The following is a 26,855-nucleotide window of genomic DNA, read 5'->3' as shown; positions in this document are numbered from 1 at the left end:
GTGAAGTTTAGAGAAGTATTGAGGGCAAAAAACCCAAAAAGTTAGAAGAATTGTTGCAGAACACCAAAAGTGTATGGTGGAATATACCTGTGGAACAATATAGACGTTTGGAGGAGAGTTTGCCTAAAAGATGTTCTGAAGTGATCTAAATAAGGGTTTTCCAACGAAATATTGTAGTAAAATTTGGTTCGGAGCGGATTGCCAAAGTTTTTATTGCTAAACCTGAAATGTGCTAAGTATGTGTCCAACGTAGTAATCATTTATTCTTATTTTTTTTTTTTGTAGGTTTTGATTACATCGTCCTTTATGTTATTATTTATATTAATCTATCTGTGAAATATGAATATATGTGAAAATATTTAAGTTTTTAGTAAAGAAATGAATTTTATGTAACATTTTTTCTTAAAAGTACGTGTGTGCTAAGTATATGACCACCACTGTATATATACATATATTTTATAAGCATTTTCATTAAATGGAATGGAATATGTTTAAACAAAATATATATTATGGTCACAAGTATCTTTTTTTATATATGCAGATATATAAAACTGCCTTGCATATGTACATACGTATAAAAGCCCACAACTTGAGAAAAGTTTTCCCAATTGTAGCTAAAATGAATTTTTACAACTGGCATCACCACCATTACTGTTCTATCGCAAGTACAGTGGTGTGAACAAAATAGAAACAACAATAAGGTGTTGTGAAGCTTTAAAATGTGCTGTTTTCTTATTAAATAAAATTGTTTTTAGATCCAAGTATAACTCATAGAATTTTTCCTACCAGTGATTAGAATTTCCCACCATGCAGAGGTAAATAAAAACAAATATTAATGCGAAACTCTAAAACCGGCAAATTATGTTTACCTCTTTTTTTCACACAACTGTACAATTCCGATATGAAGTAAACTTCCGCTCTTTAATTTGTGTAAAATGTCAGTATTGCCGCAACCATTATGCGATGAACATTAAGTTATGGAGGAATGTAATTTAATTTTTTTCGCAACATTTTATGCCCTTCCCTCCGTAAACTAATATTACCCTCATCTAGCACTCGTGCGCACTTTGTTAACTTTGCGGGCTAAAAATGTGCCCATCCCTGTCATATACCTTCAAATCATTATACCGCCTCCTGTATGCTTCACCGTTGCTATCTCTTTTCTTTCAATAAGATCTGTGCAAGGTTTCCACAACGCCATCATTTACATCATTTTACTACTCTTTGAAGATAGTGAAATTATATGTAAAATATTGGGTCGAAAAAGTATTTTCGTATTTTCTCAAAAGAAGTCGTTGCAGTCGCATATCTCCAGTGCCACCAATCACAAAGTGTCATGCCATATAGTGTTGGAAAGCTAAATTTAACCAAAAAATAAATAAATTCTTGGGAGTTGGAAAAAATTGCAGCTATTCAAAAATGAGTGAAAATAATGAAGAAATGCGCTATATTTTGAAATTTTTGTATAAAAAAGGGAAGAATGTCACGCAAGCCACCTATGAAATTTTTGAAGTTTACAGAGACGGTTCCGTTCTGAAAATTTCCAAATTTCGTTTTACATTGATGAAAGTTTAACACTGATGGAACAACGTCTCTAGCGGAAAAATGGCAAACAGTGGTCGATCAAAATGGTACATACATATTTGTTTATTTATTTATTGTTATAAATATAAAAAAATAAGTTAAAAATTGATTAGAAATACGAGAAGTCTTTTTCAACTACCCATATACAGCCCACGAAATAAGTATAGTGTACAAGCTAAAAATTTCTTCTATTTATCTTTAAATTTCATATGATTTTTTTTTAAGTTAATTACTAATGGAATCAACTTCGAGAATTATTTACACAATATTAAAAAAAAATTACTACTTATAAATAAAATAATTAAACGAAAAAAATTGGTACGAAAAAAGTATAGCGTACAAACAAATATTTCATATTAAATCAAACTTATTCGAAGTATTAATAACTTATAGGGTTACCTTTAGCTAAAATAACGGTGTTTATGCGCCTCGGCACGGATTCAATTATAGAGCGAATGGTGGAAATCGGTATTTTCCTTCATTCAGCTTCAATGCATTTCCTTAGATTTGTGACAGTATCAAATTGCGTACCACCGGTTTAAACTTGCTGCGAAAGTATCCCGAGAATTTTATAAAACTAAAGTCAGTTGAAATAACTTACAGCAAAACTAACTATGACTGAATACTGAAAGATGACAATGATTCAATGATTCGAAACATAGGAGCAGACTCTATACTCTGGGTTGTAAGCAAATATAGTATATGGGAAAGTACAATTAGATTTTTAAGCAATGTGACCGTTTTCCATTTTTTCATCTATATAATGTTGGTCTTCGCCGGATGTTGCCGTCGGAAGATATAAATCAGGGCATGTGACATGTAACTCCGCCAGACATATTTTGGATGGTAAATGGTTTACAAGAACTACTCAAACAATTGCAACAAAAATTGGTGCATGACATTATCCTGACATTGTCGTTGTTGTTGTAGCGGTGATCTGGTCTCAGTTTACGTGGCAAACTGCAAGTTAGTTGTATGCGACATCATCTAACAGGAAGAGGGATGTTAGATGAGTGGTATTCATTATCCTGACATTCTTATGTTATAATTTGAAAATTGGCACATTGGACTTTACGCCTTTTTCCAGATAACACAATTTTAAATTTCATCAGAATGTTTCACTATAGCGTAAATCAAGCCCCAATGAAAATATCGTAATAAAAGTACTAAAAAGCTTGCAATGCAGCCCAACTCAATCTAGAATTGTATACTATCTTTTCAAGCTTACAGATACGGGGTTTTCTGGTATTAGTATCAGGTGACGAATATACCTGCTATAAAAATTTCAAACCTTCGGCCGTATATTTATATCAGTTACTATATGAGGTATCTTAACAAAATCAAGAGAGGATCTAATATTGACAATACTATAGCTTAATAGCGGAAATGGGTGAAATCGATCGACAAATTAATTCAGCCACCATATGTTACATACATATAATGATTATCGTTATTCTAGCAGACTTTATACTATGTTCGGACCGACAACGAAAACATGTTTTCGTGGGAAAAACTTGTTTTCGTCCATGTAAAATCTGTCAAACGAAAACACAGTTTTCGCAGAAAACTACTTGAAAACTTACATTCCACTCATTATAATCGGTGCCTGCTCTAGTTTAATCAATGTTTTTGGAAGACATATTTTGCCGGCCCTAAATTGTCACTTGATATTTGTTTACATTCCATATACAAAAACAGCTGTCGCTTGATATTCTCATATTAGGGGGATTCTCTTGCTCTGGCAAAACCTTGCACGGTGCAGAAATTGCAGAATTTTCCTCTTGATGCAACGGCCCAACAACAAACACATACAGAAAATTATTTACAATGGCTATAAATTTGTCAGCCCAAAACCCACGTTTATTTTCGTGCCTTCATATATCACTAGGTTTCGGTATAGGATTTTTGCATTTTGTGTCGTCGTGCAATCTTGCAAGAGCAAGAGAATGCCGCTTTGATAGTTGTCAGTGAAAACTCATCGAAAACACACATCGAACGACTTAGATTCCACAATATACAAATGTGTTTTCAAAATGTTTTCAATGTCGGTCCGAACATAGCATTAAGGAAAAATATGAGTTGTCTTAATTAAATTATTACATGGAACTATACCCTCGAACATGCTTTAGTTCCCAAAAACTTTCCTATTCTCAATGTAACCGATATAGCAACTATAATTTTATTTAGTTAAATGTATTTACATACTATATATGTATATACCTATGGTACGTGTATATACAAATATAATAATGAGGATAAAAAATACCGTCAGTTAAAAATAAAACATCTTTATTGAGTCATCACTGTTAAAATTAAAAAATGAGAAAATATATCTATGGTGTGGAAACAAACCAGATTTATGTATGTATGTAGATTGACTTTAATTATTACCAAAGATAGCTAGAAGGTGCTTAGCTGTTAGCGTTGGTGATTTAGCATTAGGTATTGGTGTATACTTATTCCAACATTTTCCCTATTAATTATTAGGTTGACAACACTCAACTTGCTTGAAAATAAAATTTTTTGTCAGAGAAAACTAGCTGGTGTGTGGTAATTTGCAAATAACATTTAAAAGTGATTTTAATTTAGGTAAACACGCTTACGAACTTTCGTGCAATGCGTAAAGTATCGTCTCTGCCTTACTAAATTAAAACTTCTACTTTACATAACACAAATAATTAATTATAGAAAATAAAACAATGAACCACCTTAATTTACCTTATACTATAACATATATACATGTATAGTTCACTGTTTTCATATCTTTCAATATTCATAGTTCTATTTAAAGACAACAACGAGTAGGTCGTTGTAGGTACAGGTTGTGTGGGAGTAAAATATACAAAACAAAACAGTTCGTTTATTTCAAACTTTTTATGAATTATATTTTTATATATTATGTTCACAATTTTCGAAATAGTTTTCTCATACAAATAATAAATTTATCTATAACACACGGTTAATTAATTGAATATTACCAATATATTGAGTTAAAGTCTGTCAGGTCTTTCTAGTATTGATTTTACTAATCTCAATATCACTTACTTTGTGAAACGAAAGTTGAATTTGTCAATTTATTTGAATTTATTGTGGATACCTTAAGCTTTAAGAAAACGCGGCTGGAATTTAGAAGAGCATCCCCCGAATTAGGATTGAAATGGGTATGTATGGCGAAGTTCTCCAGTTTTTAACTTTACCATAGGCGTGGCCTATTAGACACTTTTATCGTGAAAAATATGCAATATGCCACCATAAATTCGGCTTGGCTTATAGTCAAGTTGATTTGTTTGGTCCTAATTTCGCGTAAAACTCCACAATAAAATCTCATATTGTATGCAGTAATTTTGAATGAAAGTGTTGGCGGAAATTATTGTGCTTGCTATTATACAACATATCCAAATTAGTTTGATACTTCCGTAATCAAAGCTATGATTTCGATATTCATTCGTTTAGTCCTCATATTTACTTTTTTATGCAAAATAATCTACGTTCAATTGCGGTCACTGACGCGTACAATTCTGTCGGTTTTCCCCGATCTTCTTGATGATCCGATTCAAAACCATTTTTGACATGCAGGCATACTACTTACTATCAGAAAAGGATTCTATCCTAATTTTATAAAATATTTAAATTAAAATATTTCTCAGGATACATCAGATTTACTCTTGCCAAGAGGTGTTATTTCGGATTGAATAGGGATTTAATAAGTAAAGTCCTCTCTCGACGAACAAAAATAGAGTTATAAGTCACTCATTATTCCCGTTCTGCTGTATGGTGCAGAGTCATGGACGATGACGGCATCTGATGAGTCGGCGTTACGAGTTCTGTGGAAGATTTATGGTACTTTGGAGATTGGCAACGGCAAGAATCGCATTTGATGGAACGATGAGCTGTTCGAGTTATACGACGACATTGACATACGTAGTTCAGCAAATTAAGAGACAGTGGCTACGCTGGCTAGGGCATGTCGACCGTATGGATGAAAACACTCCAGCCCTGAAAGTATCTGTTGGAAAGATCAGGTGGAGAAAGACATGGCTGCCCTTGGTATCTCAAATTGGCGCCAAATTGCTAAAAGAAGAAACCATTGGCGCGCTGTTGTTAACTCGGCTATAACCGCGTAAACGGTGTCCACGCCATTAAAGAAAAAGATGAGGTTAAAGTCCATTCTACCATCCACCCTCATCAATACTCCAAGTCCGTACCAAGAAAACCATTCACAGAACATTCACGCTACCACTGTGACTGATACCTGGGGCAATGGACAAATGATTTGACGTCGGATCCAATACGATTCACCTTTGTCTCATTGCTTCAAAGTACTCTTTTCTAAAATTTGACGTTCTTTTCTAATAATGTTTGGCGTTATCGGAACAATTCATTCAAAAACATTCTCCTTTTTTCCTGAGTACAATGTAAATTGCTAGCCATTTTTAAATATGTTAATTTCTTTATCCAATCAAATTTCGTTAGAATGCGATTGTAAAGATTAACAACAGAAAAGCAAGCATGATTACGGATCAGCTTACCTTATAAGTTGCGGAATTCTAGACATACACTAACGTAGGAAATTATTGCATGCATGTATTTGATAAAACTGATATGAATAATATACATATTTTAAAAGTGCGATGTTTCACTGTCTAGGATTGTACACAGATGGGCCAAATGTCCCCAAGAGACATGTTTGTATAAGTCAAAAACAAACATTTATTAAAAGAAGAGTAAAGCATCCAAAAGGGGCATGTTTATGTATTCTTCTCTGTTCATTGATTCGGGTGTTTAAGGCTCTTCAAGTTTTATAAAAAGAGCTTACTAAAGTCGGTTTCTCTACAGCAAAAATAACCATCAACCATAACCATACTGGAAGAGGAAAACGATCCGAAACATAGGGGCATACTATACTCAAGGCAAACAAGTATACCATATTGTTACTTTAGATTGGCCATCACAGTCACCAGACGCCAATCCTATAGCAAATGTTTGTACTTTAATAAATGGCAAAATATCAAAAACACATTTCACGACAACAAAAAATTTAATTGGGCTGCTCCAACAAGTTGCCATCAAAGATATCAGGTAATAACACAGATGAACTTTGTTTTTTTGCTCATGGATTTTTCTTAATAAATTCTGGGTATGTAAGAAAATATAGTATATGAGAAAGCACATTTAGCTCTTTAAGCAATTATGGCGATTTCGATTTTTTCATCCATATAATGTTGGTCTCCCAGGTTCGAAGAATTTATTAAAAATCAGGACATGTGCCGTGTAACTTTGCTAAAAAATTTTCTGGATGCTGAATTTATTTATCTTTTAATGTAAATACCTATAATTTTTTTACGAGTCATAAACTTGTATTAGAACTGCTCAAGCAAAAAATAATTTTTGTTGGTACAGTGCGAAAGAACAATTTTTTTTCCGGTTCATGCTACAGTAAACCGATTGCGTTAGCTTCTAATTTACTTAAGTAATTTTTTTTATGACAGTAATATTTTGAAAGATCATCAGGAGAAAATTCTGTAAATAATTGAATACTACAAGTCGATAAAAAGCAGAGTCGACACAATGAATGAAATGGTTAATACATATTCGTGCAAACGGAAAACAAATCGGTGGTCAGTTGCTCTGTTCTCTATTTTAATAGATATTTATGCTATCAACGCTTTTATAATGTATACCGAATAAATCTCGAATGGCAAAAAAATAAATTGTACAAAAAGCGCTGATATTTAGTACAACTTGGATAAGCATTAATTCAATAAAATATAAAGAGGCGTAGTCGGCTTCCTCGAGCAGACCTTCTCCAAAACGTTAATGCTCTAGTGAACGGAAAAGGTGAAAATTTCACCCATCAAAGAAGGAAAAAAAGACTAAGTAAAACGATAACATATTGCTACCTTCACTACTTAACTAAACTTAAATAACGTTTTTTGAACTTTAACATTCGCCTATTTTCGATGCCGAATATAACATGTGTAATATTTTTTTAACGTAGTAACTATTTTGATAACATTTATAAAGTTATAATACCGAGGTGAAAAAGAACAAAGAATTTTACAGTGCCGAGGATTTGGAGGGAACGAGGTGCAAAGACACAGTACATAGAAAAAAATCCTGTACCTGTATATAAAATCAACTACACTCATAGTACAGCCATCCATCACGGAATATAAATGAATATGAGTGTAGTTCATCATCACGGCTCATCAACTCTGAAGATTTCAATGATTTTTAAAGATACTTAAAAAATAGAGAAAAGTTTTTAACATCGCGGTTAAAACAATGGAGTTTATTGATTTTTATACTCTCGCTCGCACCATGTTGCACAAAATATAATAGGTCTGTTCACCTAACGGTTGTTTGTATCACTTAAAACTAATCGATATAGATATAGAGTTATAAATATATACATATTTTATCAGGATGACGACACGAGTTGAAATCCGGGTGTCAAACGTAATAAAGTTATCAAAGTAAAACTTGCCTGGGATTGTAAATAATTGTTGCAATACTTCATAATTTTAGTTAAAATTTGTACGAAATCCCGTATATCATTTTACCTTGGCGATATATGCGGTATAAAGTCACCTGGAAGTTCGACAATCATTGGGTTGGGTATATGGGAGCGAAAGGAAGTATTAACGGGCTACAACTAAAAATCTGCACTAATTTTAATGGTCTACTATTTTATTTTTATTTTTCAATTGCTAATATTACGCAATTAGCGAACTGATTGCATCATCTTTTTGACGTGTAATTTGTAACAGCTTACAAATAAAATTAGTGCTTAAAATGTCTTCTAAGCAGCAACACCTCCGCGACCGCGTTGTACATTTTTATAAAAAACATAAAACCGCTGGAAAAAAAGTTGACGTGTGTGCATTTATGGCGGAAGGCGTCTCCAGAAGAACAGTAAACTCAATATTAAGTACTCTAAAAATAAAAAGGCGACGGGGTTTTGGAAGAAAGCCGACTGTTATGACGCCCCAAAACATTCGAAAGCTGAAGATAGCGTTCAGCAATAAGGATTGCATAAGTCAAAACGAAGCCACACGAAAATTCGATTGCTCACAGCCATATATCTGCAAAACATTAAATAGACTTAACATTAATGCCAGAAAAAAGAAAGCAGCGTTGTCCAGGGTACACCGAAGAGCAGATAAGTCAAGTAAAATCACAATGTCGGTGGATGTGCAAGAATTTGAGTGGAAAATCATCCATTTTGGATGACGAGAGCTACTTTTCACTCAGCGGGCCCCAAATGCCGGGCAATGATGTTTATTACACATACGATATGTCTTTAACGCCTCCCGAGATAAAAAAATTACAAATTAAAAAATAAATTTGGGTCCAAAGTTATAAGTATAAGTAAGTATAACAGTTTCTCCTATGAGTATTTCAGGGCCATACTTTAAACCAAATGGATTGACAATAAATCATTAGGCCTACAACAATCAATGTTTGAACAAAATTTTGATTTCTCCAATACATAAACACTATAAAAACGATGAAATCGTATTTTGGCCGAACAAAGCCACTTCTTATTATACAAATGCGACATTGGAGTTCTTGGTCAACAAAAACATCTACTTTGTGCCTAAAAAAAGAACCCGACAAACTTAACACAATGCCGACCGATTGAGGATTTTTTTTTGAGAAGTCAAAGCTTTAGTGTACAAAAATGGTTGGAAGGCTCAAAATTTGAAGCAGCTGTCACGTCGCATCCGAAAGTGCCTTAAGGAAGTTGATATTAACGGTGTACAAGCTTGCTTAAGTATCCAGACTAAACTAAGACGGTTTGCTGACAATGGCCCGTATTTTGAAATTCATTATTTTTTTTTAATTTTAAAATAATATAATTATACTAATGGAATAGCTTATCTTTCTATTAACAGTATCTTTTGAGTTACGATGAAATAAAGTTAGTGAAGATTTTTAGTTATAACCTGTTAAAACGATTCAACCTTAAACAGATAGACATGTGACATAGAAATAGGAGAATAATGCTACGTACTAAATTTAGTCGAAATCGGTGCCACGCCCAACGTCCAATTTTCACACCGGCTTCCATAAAGCCCTCATATCACTATCTCGGAGGTAAATTTTAATGTCTCTGGCGTATTTAGTTATTGATTTATTGCGCGTTTAGTAGTTTTGAACAGTATCGTTATATGAGGAGTGAGCGGGGTTATCCGATTTAATCAATTGCCGGTAGGAGTTCTTATAATATTTGCGCTAAGTGAATTTGGTTCTTGTTGCTTTAGTGGTTTAGGAGATATGTACATTAAACTTATTAGAGGGCGGTGCCACCCCCGCTCTCCCGAATTTTTTTGCACATAGATACTCTTTGTTGCTCAAATTACAGTAGTCCGTTTAAGCCCATCTTACTCAAGTTCACTCGGATTTCAACTCGTCTCGTCATGCTGATCATTTATAAATGCTATTACATTTGCGAAGCTGCGCGTAGAAGATATAACCTTTGCCAAGAGTCGAGATGGCATATCAAAAGAAAGCATACTGCGCGTAAAAGACATTATTTTTGAGGAACAATACACATTTAATGATAATAATAATGTGAACAACAAAATGTCTCCTTTGGAAATTGAGGAGGATGGAAAAGATGCAGAAAAAGTCGACAAATCGACAACTAAATATTTCTCAGCTCAGAAAAAGCTTTACTTTTCACCCACCAGCGGTAAGAACTTAAATAATGTTATTTGGGTTTTCACTTTTCATCTTACAAATCAAACATTTGGTCCTTGGAGCCAAATTGAGCTCAGCCAGAATTAAAAGACCTGTATAAGTAAAATACTGGCAAATCAAACACATACATAGCCCCATATCTATACCGATTTCGCCTATTTTCACATTGTGATATGGGAATGTAATAAAAATATCACGTATTAAACTTGGCTAAAATCGGAGCGTCGGATTCTGAGATATGGGTTTTCACCAAAAAGTGGGCGGTGCCACGCCTATCGTCCAATTTTCACACCGGCTCCCATAAAGCTCTTTCATGCCAACTCGAAGATAAAATTTGATGTCTCTGTCTTTAGTTATAGATTTATCGCGCTTTTAGTAGTTTTTAACAGTACCGTTATATGGGAGCGAGAGGGGTTATCTTTCGATTTCATATATTTTCACCCTGTCGGTAGGAGTTCTTATAATATTTGAAGTGAGCGAATTTGGTTATTGTTTTTTTTTTTGATTTGTGAGATATGTTTATTACAATTATTAGAGGTCGTTACAGTTTGCACGGACGGATGGACAGACAACCAGTCACCCGGATTTCAACTTTTCTCGTCAACCTGATCATATGTACATATACATTTGAGTGTGTTAGGTGAACAAAACTATTATACTTTGTAGAAACAGATTGCAAGAGTATAAAGAAATCTGGAAACCGGTGTTTTACAACACGGGAGATTGGAGCATGTATTGAGTAAACTTCAGTTATAATAAAACAATGAATTTTCTACAATTACAACAATTTTCTCAATAAACACTACCTTACTTTGTAAAACGAAAACAGCATTTTTTGAACGCACTGCATTATTATTTATCAAAAACTAGCTGACCCCGCAGCCGTTGTCCTGCGTGAAATTATGTGTTTTGAAATGAAAAAAAGCTGAAATTGTATTGTGTCGAAAATGATTTATTTTCTATTTTTCTACATTTTTTTAATGTAGCGCAACTTAATAAACATAATTTTTTGATTTCTGTTCCCCTTTTATTCGATAACTGCGTCATAATCAGTCGGGTTCCATTACACAGTTTTGGCGCATGAAGATTGTGAAAAATAATAATGACAGATCCAACTTTGAGACGCAAAAGATGCTGGGGCATACCAAGCCTCTCCAAAGAATTTGGAAATTCCACTGGATAATTTACGTTTTCGTCTGCCTTGTCAAGACGATCGATCGATTTATATGAGCGCAAACCTCCCGGAATTTGACTTTGAATCTTCCAGTTTAAGTCATTAACATCGGTATTTTTGGCAGCTAAAATTGCGCGTGCACTTAAGCAATTGCAGTTACGATACTTTGACCAATGTTCGGATAAACATTCGTGATGAATTCATCTTCCGTTGAAGTGAATTGACAAAAGGGAGGTGAAATTGATATCAAACCACTGGAAGTATCAACCGAAATTTGCCCATTTCCAATTCTAAGCGAATATCCGTACAATGTAAAATGTCGTCGGCAATGTCATTTTTTCGTATCCCATAATTAACGCGAATTTGAAGGCTGATATGTCGAAATGATCTTCTCGAAAAGTATGCGAACTTCAGTGGCATGCGAAGCAACTATCGCATTGTCCTTCGTCTGTTTCCAGTGATTATCATATTCCAGCAACTGCTGGCATGCTTCTCAAAAAGTTGTACACACTGTACCATTCACAATACGCAATGACTTAAATAAAGTTGAACCGGGAGACGCACAACAGTCGGAAAACTTTCATGAATTGCAAAAGTAAATATCCTACAAAGCGCTTTATTGCAGTTCACATATCGACCCATTTGATACTGCTGATCTCATATCGTTCAAGGCCAATAACCGCTAAGTTGCTTTCTTTGGTGACGTACTTGCAAACGTATTTGATCGATTTCACCAATCTGCAATATTCAACATTGACATCAGTTTTGAATGTGAATTAGACAAAAGTGGCGAATATGGTACGATCCATGTGTTGTCAACTTCGATGTGTTGTTAACGTCGATATTCACGCCTCTAAATGCTAAATGTTCTGCCATTGTCGTCTGGTGAGTGACGCCGATACAGTGAATATCCATCATTTCCCATTTCCGTTTCCGAAAGAAAAGCACATGAGTAGTGTTTCGTGCATTTATTGTCAGACATACAAACCAAAGTGGGATTGTAAGGTTGGCACGGTCTATGAACCATATTGGTTTCCACCACTTCGTATAATTCTGGATCTATCTCTGAATCAGGAAATTCCGCTGAAATGATTTCATCAATTTGATCTGGTGTAATCACCATCCGCATCCAAAGAAGAATGTGTGTGAGGCAAATCTCTTTTTTGCTACTCAACAGAATACATTCAGCATCTAACAGCACCATAAATACCATAGGTTGCTTCAAGATAAAGACCATCAAACATCGCAGCTATTGTTTAATAAGTCGTGCTGTGATATCGTAACGATCGCTAGCTGATTGACCGCGATCCATAATTCCGCACGTAAGTCATCGCATTTTGGGAGTATTTCTTGCCTTTTCTTGGGCTGCCATACGTTGATGGCAAAAAGAACGCCGACCAATATTAGCGCGACCTCTTCGTGGCTTCGTAACAAATTTCAATATGCAATTGATCACATTGTGTGAAACACACATAAAGTTTTCACTGAATAATTTTAAATAATTTTCCTTTGGATAGCGGGAATAAAAAAACAAGCGACCGCAGTTGAACAATTCAAATAATTATAAATTATAAATAACAAATCAAAAATTGAAAAACAAAACAAACAAAAATTTAAAAAAAAAAAGTGTATGGAAAATGTTACTTTTTGGAATTGTCCAATTTTCCGACTTCTCCTCATGAAAAGTATAAGGTATTTTTTTCTAAACCTTTCCCGATCCACAACAAATAACCTTTAACAATTGGTTCAATCGTTCTCTTAGTGTTACTAACAAACATTCATTTTTATATACATACATACATATGTATGTACATGTACATATGTAACGTTTGTATGGGGGAAAAGAAAAGGGCTGTTTTTAGGGGTTTTCCGGAAATTATTCGAATTTTTCTCGCCGTAAAAACCATTTTTGAACTTTAACGAAATTTAAGAAAAAGAATTGGCAAAATTGGTCCAGGCGTTATTGAGTTATGAGCGTACATACATTTTGACGATTCATTTTTATTTATATACATAGATGAAAAATACATTAGTTTTATTTAAAAATAAGTTCATAAGAAATATTAAGAATGTTTTGTATTCTACGAAATTAAAGGTAAATTTTAATATTTCTGTGTAATATTCTATCAATATTAAATATATTTACTTTAAAACATTATCGTAGTTAGTAAACTTGGTAAAATTGTATTAACATTTAATTAAACTTTATGTTTACCTAGAACCTGTTTAAATAGTATAAATTTAGGCAAGTGAAAGCTAGAAGTGTAAGGGGTTACGTCCTTTTTGAAAACATTCACTTTGCAATAACACCGACCTTTGAATCTACATTACAGAAAATGGTTGATTATTACAAAGTGCTGGACATATCGCGAGATGCGACAGAAAGCGAAGTGAAGAAAGCGTAAGTAAACTCCTCCGAATTTGGTTGTAATATATTGTATGTATATACTTATGTGGGTATATATTGTACACCCTTATAAATGCTAAATATTAATAAAGTTATGTAAGCTTATCTTAATGAATAAACTTATATATATATATGCATTCAGATACGTTTTTTTTAATGAATAATGAAAGTATAAAAAATTCATTTGCATTCGAGTATTATTTAATAACCACACCTTTCACTTTTTAGAAATTGATTGAGTTTTTAGTTACAGTTATATAATTGAGACAGATTTGTATTCAAACAAATAGAAACAGCTAATGCAAACTGTTGGTCGATGGATGTTTCGCTATTAATTCATAAAATGCGTTAAAAATCATAATGCAGGCTATTAGTTTCGAAAAATAAAAATAAAATTAAAAATCATGTCATTCTACAATTTAAATTATTTGAATATATTGAATAATGCTCGAGAAATACCGAAAAGGTCAAAATACAAGTAGATAAGAATATATCATGTATGCAGTTGCTACCCTTGAACAGGGTATATTAAGTTTGTAACACCCTGAAGAAAACGACAAAGATCCCATAAAGGATTTATATTAATGATCAGCGACAAGCTAAGTCGATTTAGCCATGTCCGTCTGTCTGTGGTTCTTCAGTTTTTAAAATATTGCAAAAATAAAGTTTTAGTATTATTTAGTAAGAAAGATATTTTTAAATACTTGTAGAAATTTTACTTATGTGTGTTGCTAACTATATTTTTATCTCTCATACAGTTATAAAAAATTGGCACTGAAGTGGCATCCTGATAAAAATCCTGACAATTTAGATGAAGCAAATACGCGATTTAGAGAACTATCTGAAGCCTACGAGGTTTTGTCGGATGGTAAGTTCTTGCTTATGGTTAATAAGGCATTATTTATTCAATAAAATTGTATCCTAAACTAAATTTCTTTGTAAACTATATTGAAAGTAATAAAATGAAAACCAGCACCTCGTTTGAAGATGATCATCACATTTTTTCGAAAAAAATATCTAATTAGCATTTTAATTTTCTTCATAACATCATAAATCACTTAATAAGCATACATTGTAAAGGTTTCTATTTAATCGAAAAATGAGTGAAAGAAAGAGAAAACAAAACGACTTAAAATTAAATACTTGTATGTATGAATCTTCATAACTTTCCGAAGGGATATATCATAAGTTTAAATAGCTATATATGTATATGTACTTGCTTGTAGCACGTAGACGGAAAATTTATGATACACGTGCGACGCTACAGAAGGAAGCTTCAACATACAACTATGCCAAAGGCAGTGGATATACGGGCGGCAGTGGTTATAGATACCGAACCCGTGCTGATCCTAAACGCGACTACAATTACAACTATAAAGATGACGAACACTGCAGACATGATAATAATTCAAATAAACATGGGAACCGATATCACTCCTTTACTTTTCGCAATTTATTTGAATGGACACCATTCCATAAATTATTTGGTAAAATAGAACTTTGAACCCACTTTGTGGTTTGCTTTTTGGCTAATAATTTTCTAATAATTCGGCACATATGTATGTATGTTCGTTCTCTCGTATTTTGTTAACTAACACTAAGCTTCATTTCAATAAACCTACAGAAAATAAATCCACTCATATAGTAGTGGGCATCAACGCTCTAAGCATTTTTCAGTGGTTAACAATTTGAAATAGTTCTGGCTCTGATTGCATTGCAAACGTAAAACTGCCTTTCCGTACTATGTTTATAAATAAATAAAATTTCGTTCACATAGGCAGTTTACGTTTTATTACACAGTACAACAGCTAATCTGGGGGGTGAGAAATTCCAAGTCAGGGTGATGGTACTAAGTCAGTATAGTAAAACCCTCAAAGGGTTTGGCGTTCGTATGTGTCAGTTTTTTTTTATGACCTTTTCAATTTTTTCTTATGTGATAGTGAACGAAAATTGGGTACCAAATATAGTGTGTAAAAGCTGCTACAACCGTCTAATGGATTGGAAAAATAGATAATAGTAGTTCGCGAGTTATGTTAAACTACGTTTTTGCCAAAATGTTACAACTAAGGGAAAAAAGATCAAGATAAGGAAAACATTTAAAAGGTCATAAAAAAAACTGACACATACGAACGCCAAACCCTTTGAAGGTTTTACTATATTGACCTAGTAGGTACCATCACCCTGACTTGGAATTTCTCACCCCCAGACAATAATCCCAAAAATGTTTCACAGTGTTACATAAAGCTTTATTTTACATAGAAATTAAGTGGAGCAAAAAATAGTAGTGTATAAAAAATTTAGCTTATATCTATTTTTAGTACTTGGCAGTATGGCCTTTATTTTAGTCACATTTCGGTGATATAGTTCGCCATGCATCCTTACGGACCCCAGCTTATTATTTTTTTTACATTTATTTATAAAAGGCCAAAAGATTTTCAGTGGGATTGAGGTCAGGAGATCGAGCTGGCTAGTTCATAACCTCAATTCCTTTGAAGCGAAACCATTTCTGGGTCAGCCTACAGGTGTATTTTATCTCATCGTCCTGGTGAAACATTCTGTAAATATATGTATATCTGTAAATGTTATCACAACAAATTTGCGTGCTGACCCATGATGTCTACAATTCAATGAATCGGATCAACGCTTCTGTAACAGAAATATCACCTTATTATTATACCTGACGCACTATGTTTTAAGGAAATGTCACAGGTACTCTCAATACTTCCCGCCATAATTAATATAATATTCGACTTAATATTCGACTCTTCAATCCAAAGTATGTGCCTACAATTTTCCATTAGCAAATAAAGGATACGAACGCAATATATTTTTTAATTTTCCGTTTAAAAAAATAGGAAGTTATTATTTTATTATTGATGCTTATTAAAAACTTATACCTAGACGTGAAATCAAATTTTTTTATATTATTTCATTGCTCGTTGATATTCAATCTTCTATCTATTCTACTGAATAACGGTACTCTCTTAAGATTTTCAAATTGAATGCAATAGGGCGGTTACATATTATATAATATTATTTTAAAAATAAGTGTTATCAATGCCATATGTCGTGCGAAAAATATTTCAGAATTTATTTAACGAATGCCCACTACTATTTCATTGCTCGCAGCTGTACATATTCATTATGAAATGTTGAAGCTTACTTATAAGGCATAAGCTAAAAAGTGAGTTTGTTTTCTAAGTCTGTTATGAATACAGTAGATTAATTTGTTTCAGTCTCATTAAAAAACATAAAACAAATATCAGTAACTTTGCAAATACCACATTCTATTGGTATTGTCTTCTTTTCACCACTCAGTTGTGCTCCTTGGCAACAAAGGATTTACTTTTGTCATTAAAATTATTTAAAGTAAAATATATGCCCTAAAGCTATCATGTCAACATTTCTGAGTATTTAAATTTTATGTATATGTATAAGTATTATACAAGTACGTCATTGTAGCGGTATAAAATATACACATCCCAATTAATTCAGAGAAATGGTAGCGAATTGATTGTCCTTATCCAAATATAGAGCTGAACCATTCCGGAAATCAATTATTATTAGACGAAAAAAAAACAAAACAAGTATAAATTGTAGTGTATTTTTGGCAGACGTTTTTAGAAAAAATGCAAATTTTGGTGAAAATTGTTGTAATTTGACTTTATAACATATTTTGACAATATTCTAAAGATGTTAAAGAATTAATTAAGACAATAATTTTTTTTGATATCGTGAAATTCATGACTCCAGAAAAAATTTGAACAAATAGGTCTTTATATCGTAAAAATATTATATGCGACAGTTTATAAAGTATTATATTTCGTAACGGACATTGTAGATAGTGTTTGTATAGAGATGCAGGTGTGCATGAAAATAGTAGTGCGTCTTATATTTAGTGATCTTTCCTAATATATACTGTTTTGCCAAGTTAACAAGCTCGATTATTTTGGTAGAATATACACTTCAAATTATAAAAACAAAACTCCCGTTACTTTTACTTCCACTGTCTTTCTTATTACACATTTTTGTATTATCTAAGAAACAAGCTGCTCATTAAAATAGTGGTGCTTGTCGTTAAGGGTCGATGAATTAAAAAATTCTTAGTTAGTTGCGATAAGTAAGAGTCTTTAAGCGATTATAATAAGATACAGTTCTCAATGGGACAAATGTAAAAAAAAAAAAAAACAATATGGGAGGATAAACAGATTTTATGATATGTAAAAAACGACCCAACCCAACTTCTTTTTTTTTCAAAGGCACAAGATCCAGAAAGTATGTCCGTCCACTACCAAACAAAATTTATCATTCCATGTACACTACCAAAACTTTTAAACATGGTGGTCTGAGCATTATAGCATCAAAACTTACTAAAGGATGTTATGTTAATATTTTCCAGTTGGAAAATGTCTCTAAAAAGGACGTTTGAGCAGAATAATTTCCCAAAACGTACGACCAAACCAGCTAAGGAGTGGTTTGCATCAGAAAAGATCGATACATAGGCTGAAATCCCTATGAAGCGTTGTAAGGATCTAATAGACTCTACACAACATCAGTGTAAGAACGTATTAAAAAATAAAGCCTTTACAACCAAATATTAATTAATCAAAAACATTTCGTATTTAAAATTTATTTATTTTCTTCAACAAACTTAGCACTACTATTTTCGTAAACAGACTAGTTTTTAACTTAAATCAATCTTGTCAGTAAAACAAAAATACATATTGGAAAAAAAAAATTGTGTTTATACGTAGAAATAGCTAAAAATTACTTTTTAAAATTATTGAATTCATAATTTGTATTTTTAACTTGATTTTTTTGTTTTATAGTTAGAACCCATCAGCACTACCATATGTTTAATTTTCCTCTTAATTTCTACTACTCTCACGACAGATAAAAAAATTAAAAATATCAAGATGATATCTGGAAGAATTCTTTTTGACAAGTAATTAAAGTGTGAAACAATAGTTCCCTGTTCGCTTCTGCTCTCTTATCAAGAAAAAAAATTTAAAACCAACAACAAAGTTATCGAGTTGAATTCGTACAAGAGAATATGCGGGCACCTCATTGAAGTGGTACTTCACAGCCGATATCTTCAATGCTACCAATTTTTTTGTTCATTTTAAAGTCAGGGGCCCTATTCTGTATCTCGATTCGTAAATGTATTCTACTCGACATTCGGATCTACTTTATAATTATGCGAAAGTTGGACCACCCTGTGCCAGAATAAATACGTACAATATTCGTTTTTGCTTTCTACAACTCAAAAGCTAACGAATATTTTATTCGAAAATTGGCTTGAAAATCCGAAAGTGGAGTTACGAAATATAAAAAATCCGAATTCGAGTAAACTTTTTTTTCGAGTCGAGTTACAGAATAGGCCCCCAGTTTTATTAATGTGAATGGTTCAAATTACAAATGCAGACAATATATTTCTTTTTTTTTTTATACTTAAGACTTAAAATAATTTAAAGAAAACAAAAAATAAAAGGTTACTACAACGATTACTATTATCCACTAAGAGAGAATCATAACACTATTTCGTTTGGGTCAGAAGAGATGTTTCGAATCTGATATAGTTTGGCAGCCAGGTAGGAACTCTAAAAATGCGTTTTACCAAGCTTACAAGCTTAAAGCTTAGAGTGTGGGGACCGGGAATTAAGTGGCACATACATACATACATATATGTATATTCAAATAAAATAACAAAAATATACTTACGCCACATTCATAATCGAAAATATTTACAATATTAAAATGATTGTATTCAAAAATATGAAAAAATTAAAATGTAAAAAAATTGGGTTTATTTTTACTTTATGGTAATAGCTTTGGTGAAATATCGAAATTTTGACTTGAATTGTACCTATGGAACTATCTGAAATTGTACATTAGTACACTAAAAGCAAATCATTTGGACTCTTTCAGCTATCTATCAATGTTCTTCGGAACAAAAACTTCCACTGCTTATCTGTTTGGTTTTTAATGACGTGGGACCATGTATAAGTGTAACAACGGGGTTGATTATTTACTAGATAATTAACGCCAGCTTGAAACGTTAAAATAACGATTGCCCACTGCATATTAATAGTGAATATTAGAAATGTTTTATTTTATTAAGTAAATAACCATTTCTTGTTGAGTTTGAATTGATTTACTAACATGTATATTTAATTTGAAACGTTTTGAAATTAATTTGTATACAATTCTAAACTTACAGAAAAAAAGCGTCGTCTTTACGACCAATATGGTAAAGAGGGGCTGTTGGGTGATCGGGGTCATCATCGATCTTCACGGCACCATCATACGCATGACTACGATGACTTCGACATAATGGGTGGTTTCCCATTTGTGTTTCGGCCACCAGAGGAAGTTTTCCGCGAATTTTTCGGTGTAAATTCACCGTTCGCTGATTTATTTAGAGGTGAAAATCGTGGATGTACTGTTTTTATTTTAATTTTACATTTGCTTTCAATTTGGATATATGTATATATAGATGTACATGGTTACCCTCAGTCGAACAGACACAATAACGGGCTTAGCACCAGTGGACGTCAACATGTCGGCACTAAATTGGCCTCACCATTTGGAGCGCCAATGCTGAACTACTCTATGATGGATTTTATGATGCCGTCCAATGGATTTACTTCATTCAGCTCATTCAATTCAGTTCCAAATGGACGGGGTGGTGCGGCAAATGGCGCCGTCCGACGCACATCAACTTCAACGACATTCGTTAACGGCAAAAAATTAATGACTAAACGGTATGTGTTTTGTTCATTTATATTTGAAAGTTTGTATTAATTGTCTATATTTTAAATCCACAGAGTCTATGAAAATGGAAAGGAGACTGTATTTTCATACGAAAACGATGTCCTGAAATCAAAGACTGTGAATGGAGTTACACAGAAACTCTCTTCAATTACAAATTAAGGAAAGTCATAAACTTTACAGAAAGAATAAAAGAGAAAAATCAATCAAAATTATGCCACGTGTAACTCTTCTCCCTAAGTCTAGGATTTTCCACTACCATAGATCAGTTAATTTCGTTATTATTTTTTTACGAATATCTATAATGATAATGTATGTAAACATATAAATTAATTAGTAATTAATGAAGAGAATGAATTTGATGATTCTCCTCTATTTTACGTTTATTTTTATTATTTATAAGAGTCAGTATAAATGAGAGGTATAATTTTAAAGAGATATGAATTGAGGACATTTTCATTCATATTTGATAGAAAGGATTAAATCTCTTAAAATTATGGAATGCCAGCTTAAATTTTTTTTTTACCACATACCCGAGAATGATTCACCCTGTAACTAAATTTCAAATATATATATAAATTTGATTATAAATTAAATGAATAGAAGATCTGAAGTCAAAACTGAAGTGAATAAAAACCCAAAACCATCAATAAAGTGGATTATTAAAAAATAGCAATGTAGAGAAATTTAATTATTTTACCAGAAAAGTACTTTGTTCATTTATTTGTCATTTAATTGTAGAAACTTATATTTTGATATATAAATGACAAATGAAATGTGATACATGCCTACATTTCGTAAATGATCAAATAGATTGACATTAGGCAATCGCCAATAGCTAAAAGAAGTCGGATGAATTATGTTTATTAACAAATTTATTTATTAATCATAAAGTGTATTTTTATCTTTTACCTCAAAATAAAAAAATCATCAAAATTAGTATACTCCGAATTATTAAAAAAGACCAACAGGCATGTTAATTTATATAACTAATCCGGAAAAGGCCGCTGCTGTATGCTCTTGAATTATTTCGATGATGGTTCATACTAGACATCCTTATGATGCCAGATATGAATAATTTTCTATTCTTTGTATACATGGGCAAATTATAAAAATCAAATTAAGAAGTATGGAAGTCATATGGCAAAAATTGTGAATGTAATGATTTTGAATGTGAAAGGGTAAATAGTTTCATAATATCTAGAAGGTAGTGAATTATATATCTAACAAGTTAATAAAAGTAAAGAGATTTACTTCAGCTCCAGATTTTTAAGTATAATATATATGATTTAAGTATCAAAGAAGGGTATACAATTTAGAAATAAACACGAAAACATGAAAACATTTGCATTCTATTTCTTTTGGAAATCTATGAAAATTAAAATTTTTTAATATATGATATTGTTGCAGGACTTTATGTAAAAGTTGCAAAATTTTCACAAAGATGTATTCAGTACGTGAATAAATGTTGAAATAAATTACTTTTACGATGAAAACATATATATCTATGTATAGCTAGTATTTACTACTTATGAAGATTTTGCCCGCTATTTTACGGGCAGGATCCGTAGCAGTTATGAGAAATTTGGGAAAAAATTAAATTTTATAACTTTTTTTCCTAACAAAATAATCGCTATATTTTAATTTTTATACTTTTGCAACCTGTTGCTACAGAGTATAATAGTTTTGTTCACCTAACCTTATATGTATCACCTAAAGCTAAGCGGGATAGGTATAGGGTTATATATAAATGATCAGGATGATGCAAATTAATTAAAAATTAAGATATTTTGATGAAACTTGGTATGCGGATTTCTTAGTACGAAAAATTTACGAGTTCGTAGATGAACGTAATCGTACAAAACGCAAGTAACCGAAAACCTGTAAAATTCCATAACTAAACACTAAATTAAGATTTAAAACTGTAATTTGGTACAGGGGACCGCAGCAAAGGGATCACCTGTGGGCAAATTTGGAAAAAGTGGGAACCGCCACGCCCTCTAATAAATTTAATACACATATCTCCTGAAGCTACCACATTTGCTGAGCGCAGATATAAGAATTCCTACCGAAAGTGTGGAAATGAATGAAATCGGAAGATGACCCCGCTTCCACCCCATACTGTACTGTACTGTACTCATACGGTACTGTTAAAAACTAATAAAAGCGGAATAAATCAATAACTAATTACGCCAGAGTCATAAAATTTTACGTCCGAGATGGTGTGAGAAGGTATTATGAGAGCCGGTGTGAAAATTGGATGACGGGCGTGGCACCGCCCACTTTTTGATAAAATCACTTTTTGGGACCCGACCGACCGATTGCACAGAGTAAAAATGGACGAAATCGGACTACAACCTCGTCTACTTCCCCTATAACACAATTTTAAATTCCAATACATTCCTTCACTTTCCTGTACACAAATCAAGAAGTTATTAATATAACGGGAAAAAATTTTGCATTAATAATTCCTTTACAATGTACCTTCTGACAAAAAATTGTCCAAATCCAACTACTACTGTTCAAGCCCCTACGTACCGAATATGTGGACCCCAGATGAGATTTGAAATTGAAATTCAGGCAGAATTCTTTTCCTGCAATTGTAATTCTATGTATCCAAAATAGGTGGAATTGGGTCAATACTTCCCTGGGCCACCATATAGCTAATATAATAATTTTAGAACTACCAGGTGACTTTATGCTGGATACATATGCCAATATTTGAATTAACTCAAAGAAAATTGCACAACATGTTTTACTCATAACTGTATGTATATACATATTTGTGCCTAAAATAGATATAATTGGGTGAAAACTTGACCTAGCCATATAACTAATACTATCAGGATTTTCGAATATCCGGCTGACTTTACTCCATATGATTGATTTTTTAGTATGTGGTATTTACAAAATTTATAAAATCGGGTCGATATTAACCCAACTCCCATATACTATATATATATACATATTATACCGAATATATTATCGGTCAGTGTATGAGTTATACATGGTATATGTATATATAAAACTGCTTGGATTTCGATCCTTAAAGTATTTCTCTTTCTGGTTTTGATTCTTGCAAGTTGCGAGAGTATAAAATGTTCAGTTACACCCGCACTTAGCCCTTCCTTACTTGTTATTTTATACCTACAAAATAAGAGTTATTTGATAACTTGTATTTATTGCTCACAGAATAATAGATATGCGGTGAATAAATAAGCTTCTTGTTTTGCCATAGTGATCTGAAAGTAATACTTATCACACAAATAAAACTTAGCGAAGAGTATTATTTGTCAAGGCACTCTTTTTTGCTTAGTCCACAAGAAAAAATATATATATTTTGACGTTGTATATGAAGGGTTTAATATACATACTTATATGATGTCGAAATATTAAAAATTTGTTTATGATTCATAATGACTTTTTTAGTCAAAAGTTATGCAATAACTATTATTTAAACTATTTAAATTTATATTTGAATTTTATTAAACTTCAACTATTTGTTGGTATTAATAACCCTATTACAGTTTTCAACTCCCCTAAATTTTAAAATGAAAAATCAAAACAATTCGAACCAGTTATATATAGCTCGTATTAAAGATTTAAATGAATAGACTAGATCAGTGTTTCCCAAAGTGGACGATAACGCCTCCTTGTGGGCGCTGCAGGTGTCACGGGGGGCGTTGGCTAAGAGGCCTCTTAGGCAACGACTACATGAGCTCTCGACTCTCAACAACAACTTGTGAACCAGGGATAATGGGATGCCCAACTTATTCCAGTGTGAGAGCGCTTCAAAATAAGCGTTATTTATAACATTTTCCATTATGGCCAGATCGAACAAAATAAGAATTTTTGGGCATTTTAAATTAACCCAACATTTATTACGATTGCAAATTATTATATATTGGACTTTTAATATATGACGAAACTACTTAAATCCTTTTTTATGATTTTATGGTATATTAAAACAACTGACTTTTGATCTTTCAATACTTAATAAGGTGAATTAAGCCTGTTAGTTCTCAATTATCAAATGTTGTTAATCATTTGTAATTGAAAATTAACTCTATTATGCATCAAGTTACAAAACGTTTCATGAAATACTTATATTTAAATTTCGCATTTTCTTTAATTTTCATTGTTTTAAATTTTTATTAGCGATCTTGAAAAGCGGCAACAAATTCCTCCGTTTACATATTTTTTCGGTAAGATTTCAATCTGGCCGTCGCTCGTTTCCAATTGCTAAACGTCAAAACCTCCCCAATCCAGTCAACTGTCAAAGTTTAGGTGGTTTTGACGTTTAGCAATTGTTCTCTCACTTCCAGTGAGAGAGGAGTTGGGCATCTCTTTATCTCTGTTGTGAACATCAACTAATATGAATTAAAAGATTGCTCAAACTCGGTTCTATATTTCTCTCCGCGTAGTTCATATATCTGTCCTATTTTATTGAATATAGAAAAAATGAAAATCATGTCAATCGGTCGCTCCGTTTCATAACGGGGCATCTCGACAGGATAGAATTTATAGAATACTAACTGTCAAACGTATTGCCATTGCCATTGCCAAATTTGTATGTGGGCATTTGCTATCATAATATAATCATTTGCGCAAAGGTGTAGGGTAGGTAGGTTCGAGCTGATGTGGCGAATGCTTTGAGCTCTTGAATAATTTATTTTATCACTTGCGAAATGACGTCGGATAGGTAGCTGATGTAACGCACGTTTTGAACTCCTTAAATCTTTTATGTGGAAAATAAAAAAAGGATCTTTATCCTTTCATACAAATGTATTTCTGGGAAAAATAAGAATTCATATTTTTGGACTACTATGTATATAATAATTGTGCTTAAGCATTCCTATATAAACAATGTAATATTTATTTTATATTCATTTGTGGTTTTGCGCGCAATAGATGAGCATTACTTACGCCTCCTTTACACTACTCGCGAAGTTAAACGTATTTCTCAAAGCAAAACAATGTCGGACGTAAAAAAGAAGAGACGGCAATACTGTGCGGAATACATTAAATTCGGATTCATTGAAAATCCCACAAATCCATCCTTGCCTTTGTGTCTTCTATACCTAAAAACATTTTCGAATGAAGCAATGAAGCCTTCAAGACTACAAGATCATTTGAATAAAATGCACCCAGATAAGAGAGACAAGAACGTAGCATATTTTCAAGACCTGGAGAAGAAGCATAATACTCAGCCAAGTGTAGCAAAACTATTTTCGGCGGCTGCTAAGCAAGATGACGACGGACTTCGAGCTTCGTACAATATCTCTTTGTTAATTGCTCAAAAAGGCAAACCACATAACATCGGAGAAGAGTTAATATTGCCAGCAATAAATGAAGTAATAACTACCGTGCTTCATAAACCGGCCGCAGATATTATCCGAAAAATTCCTTTGAGTAATAATTCTGTGCAAAGACGAATTGATGAAATGGCTGAAAACATTGAAGAATCATTGTGCGATCACCTGAGGTCAAGTCAATTTTCAATTCAGCTGGATTATTCCACTCTACCAACTAATGAAGCATTGTTGTTGTCTTACGTGAGTTTTATTAAAGATGAGAAAATACGTGAAGAACTATTATTTGATAAAAATTTAGAGACCGATACAAAAGGCGAAACCATATTCAATATATTGGAAAAGTTTTGCGATGAGAAAGAAATTCCTTTGAAAAATATTATTTCAGTTGCTACGGATGGCTCTCCGGCTATGACAGGGTGCCATAAAGGCTTCATAGCGTACTTAAAAAATAAAATTCCAGATGTCCTTGGTGTACATTGCGTTATTCATAGACAACATTTAGTTGCTAGAAACTTAAGTGAAAAACTATTTCAATCACTGCAATATGTCATCAAAGCAGTCAATAAAATCCGCAACAGCTCTTTGAATGATAGATTATTTCATCAGCTTTGTGTTACTAATGACGAGGATTTCAATCGTTTGTTTTTTCATACTGAAGTTCGTTGGCTATCAAGAGGCAATTGCTGACTCGATTCTACAACCTGTTTGACTCTGTTATAGAGTTCTTGGAAACCAAAGATACAGAATTTCAAGACAAGCTCATAACATCAAAGAATGATATAGCTTACATGACAGACCTGTATAAATTGTTCAACGACATGAATCTCCAGCTGCAAGGCGATAAATTAAATTTAATTAAATCAAACAACGTCATTGCAGCTTTCGCAGCCAAACTGCT

The 26,855-nt window shown here is 32.7% G+C and overlaps 1 protein-coding gene across 3 annotated transcripts in view; it reads left to right on the top strand.

The window, feature by feature from the left end:
- LOC120770207 (dnaJ homolog subfamily B member 3) overlaps nucleotides 1–22,142 on the top strand; it is a 43,304-nt gene extending 21,162 nt beyond the window's left edge. The window contains exons 1-7 of one of the 3 annotated variants that reach the window (XM_040097458.1): nucleotides 6,645–6,663; nucleotides 13,798–13,865; nucleotides 14,630–14,739; nucleotides 15,098–15,358; nucleotides 20,092–20,295; nucleotides 20,368–20,635; nucleotides 20,699–22,142. In XM_040097458.1, the coding sequence (XP_039953392.1) occupies nucleotides 13,801–13,865; nucleotides 14,630–14,739; nucleotides 15,098–15,358; nucleotides 20,092–20,295; nucleotides 20,368–20,635; nucleotides 20,699–20,804 (1,014 nt within the window). In that variant the 5' untranslated portion in view covers nucleotides 6,645–6,663; nucleotides 13,798–13,800 and the 3' untranslated portion in view covers nucleotides 20,805–22,142. Of the gene's footprint in view, nucleotides 1–6,644; nucleotides 6,664–13,797; nucleotides 13,866–14,629; nucleotides 14,740–15,097; nucleotides 15,359–20,091; nucleotides 20,296–20,367; nucleotides 20,636–20,698 lie in introns of those variants that run through there. The other 2 variants (XM_040097459.1, XM_040097460.1) reach the window with 2 other exon arrangements.
- The last annotated feature ends 4,713 nt before the right edge of the window (nucleotides 22,143–26,855 follow it).

The sequence above is a fragment of the Bactrocera tryoni genome, chromosome 3 (genome assembly GCF_016617805.1).
Source record: "Bactrocera tryoni isolate S06 chromosome 3, CSIRO_BtryS06_freeze2, whole genome shotgun sequence".
Classification (NCBI taxonomy): domain Eukaryota; kingdom Metazoa; phylum Arthropoda; class Insecta; order Diptera; family Tephritidae; genus Bactrocera; species Bactrocera tryoni.
The sequence above is the reverse complement of the archived record's forward strand: the minus strand, read 5'-3'. Positions and strand labels throughout refer to the sequence as shown.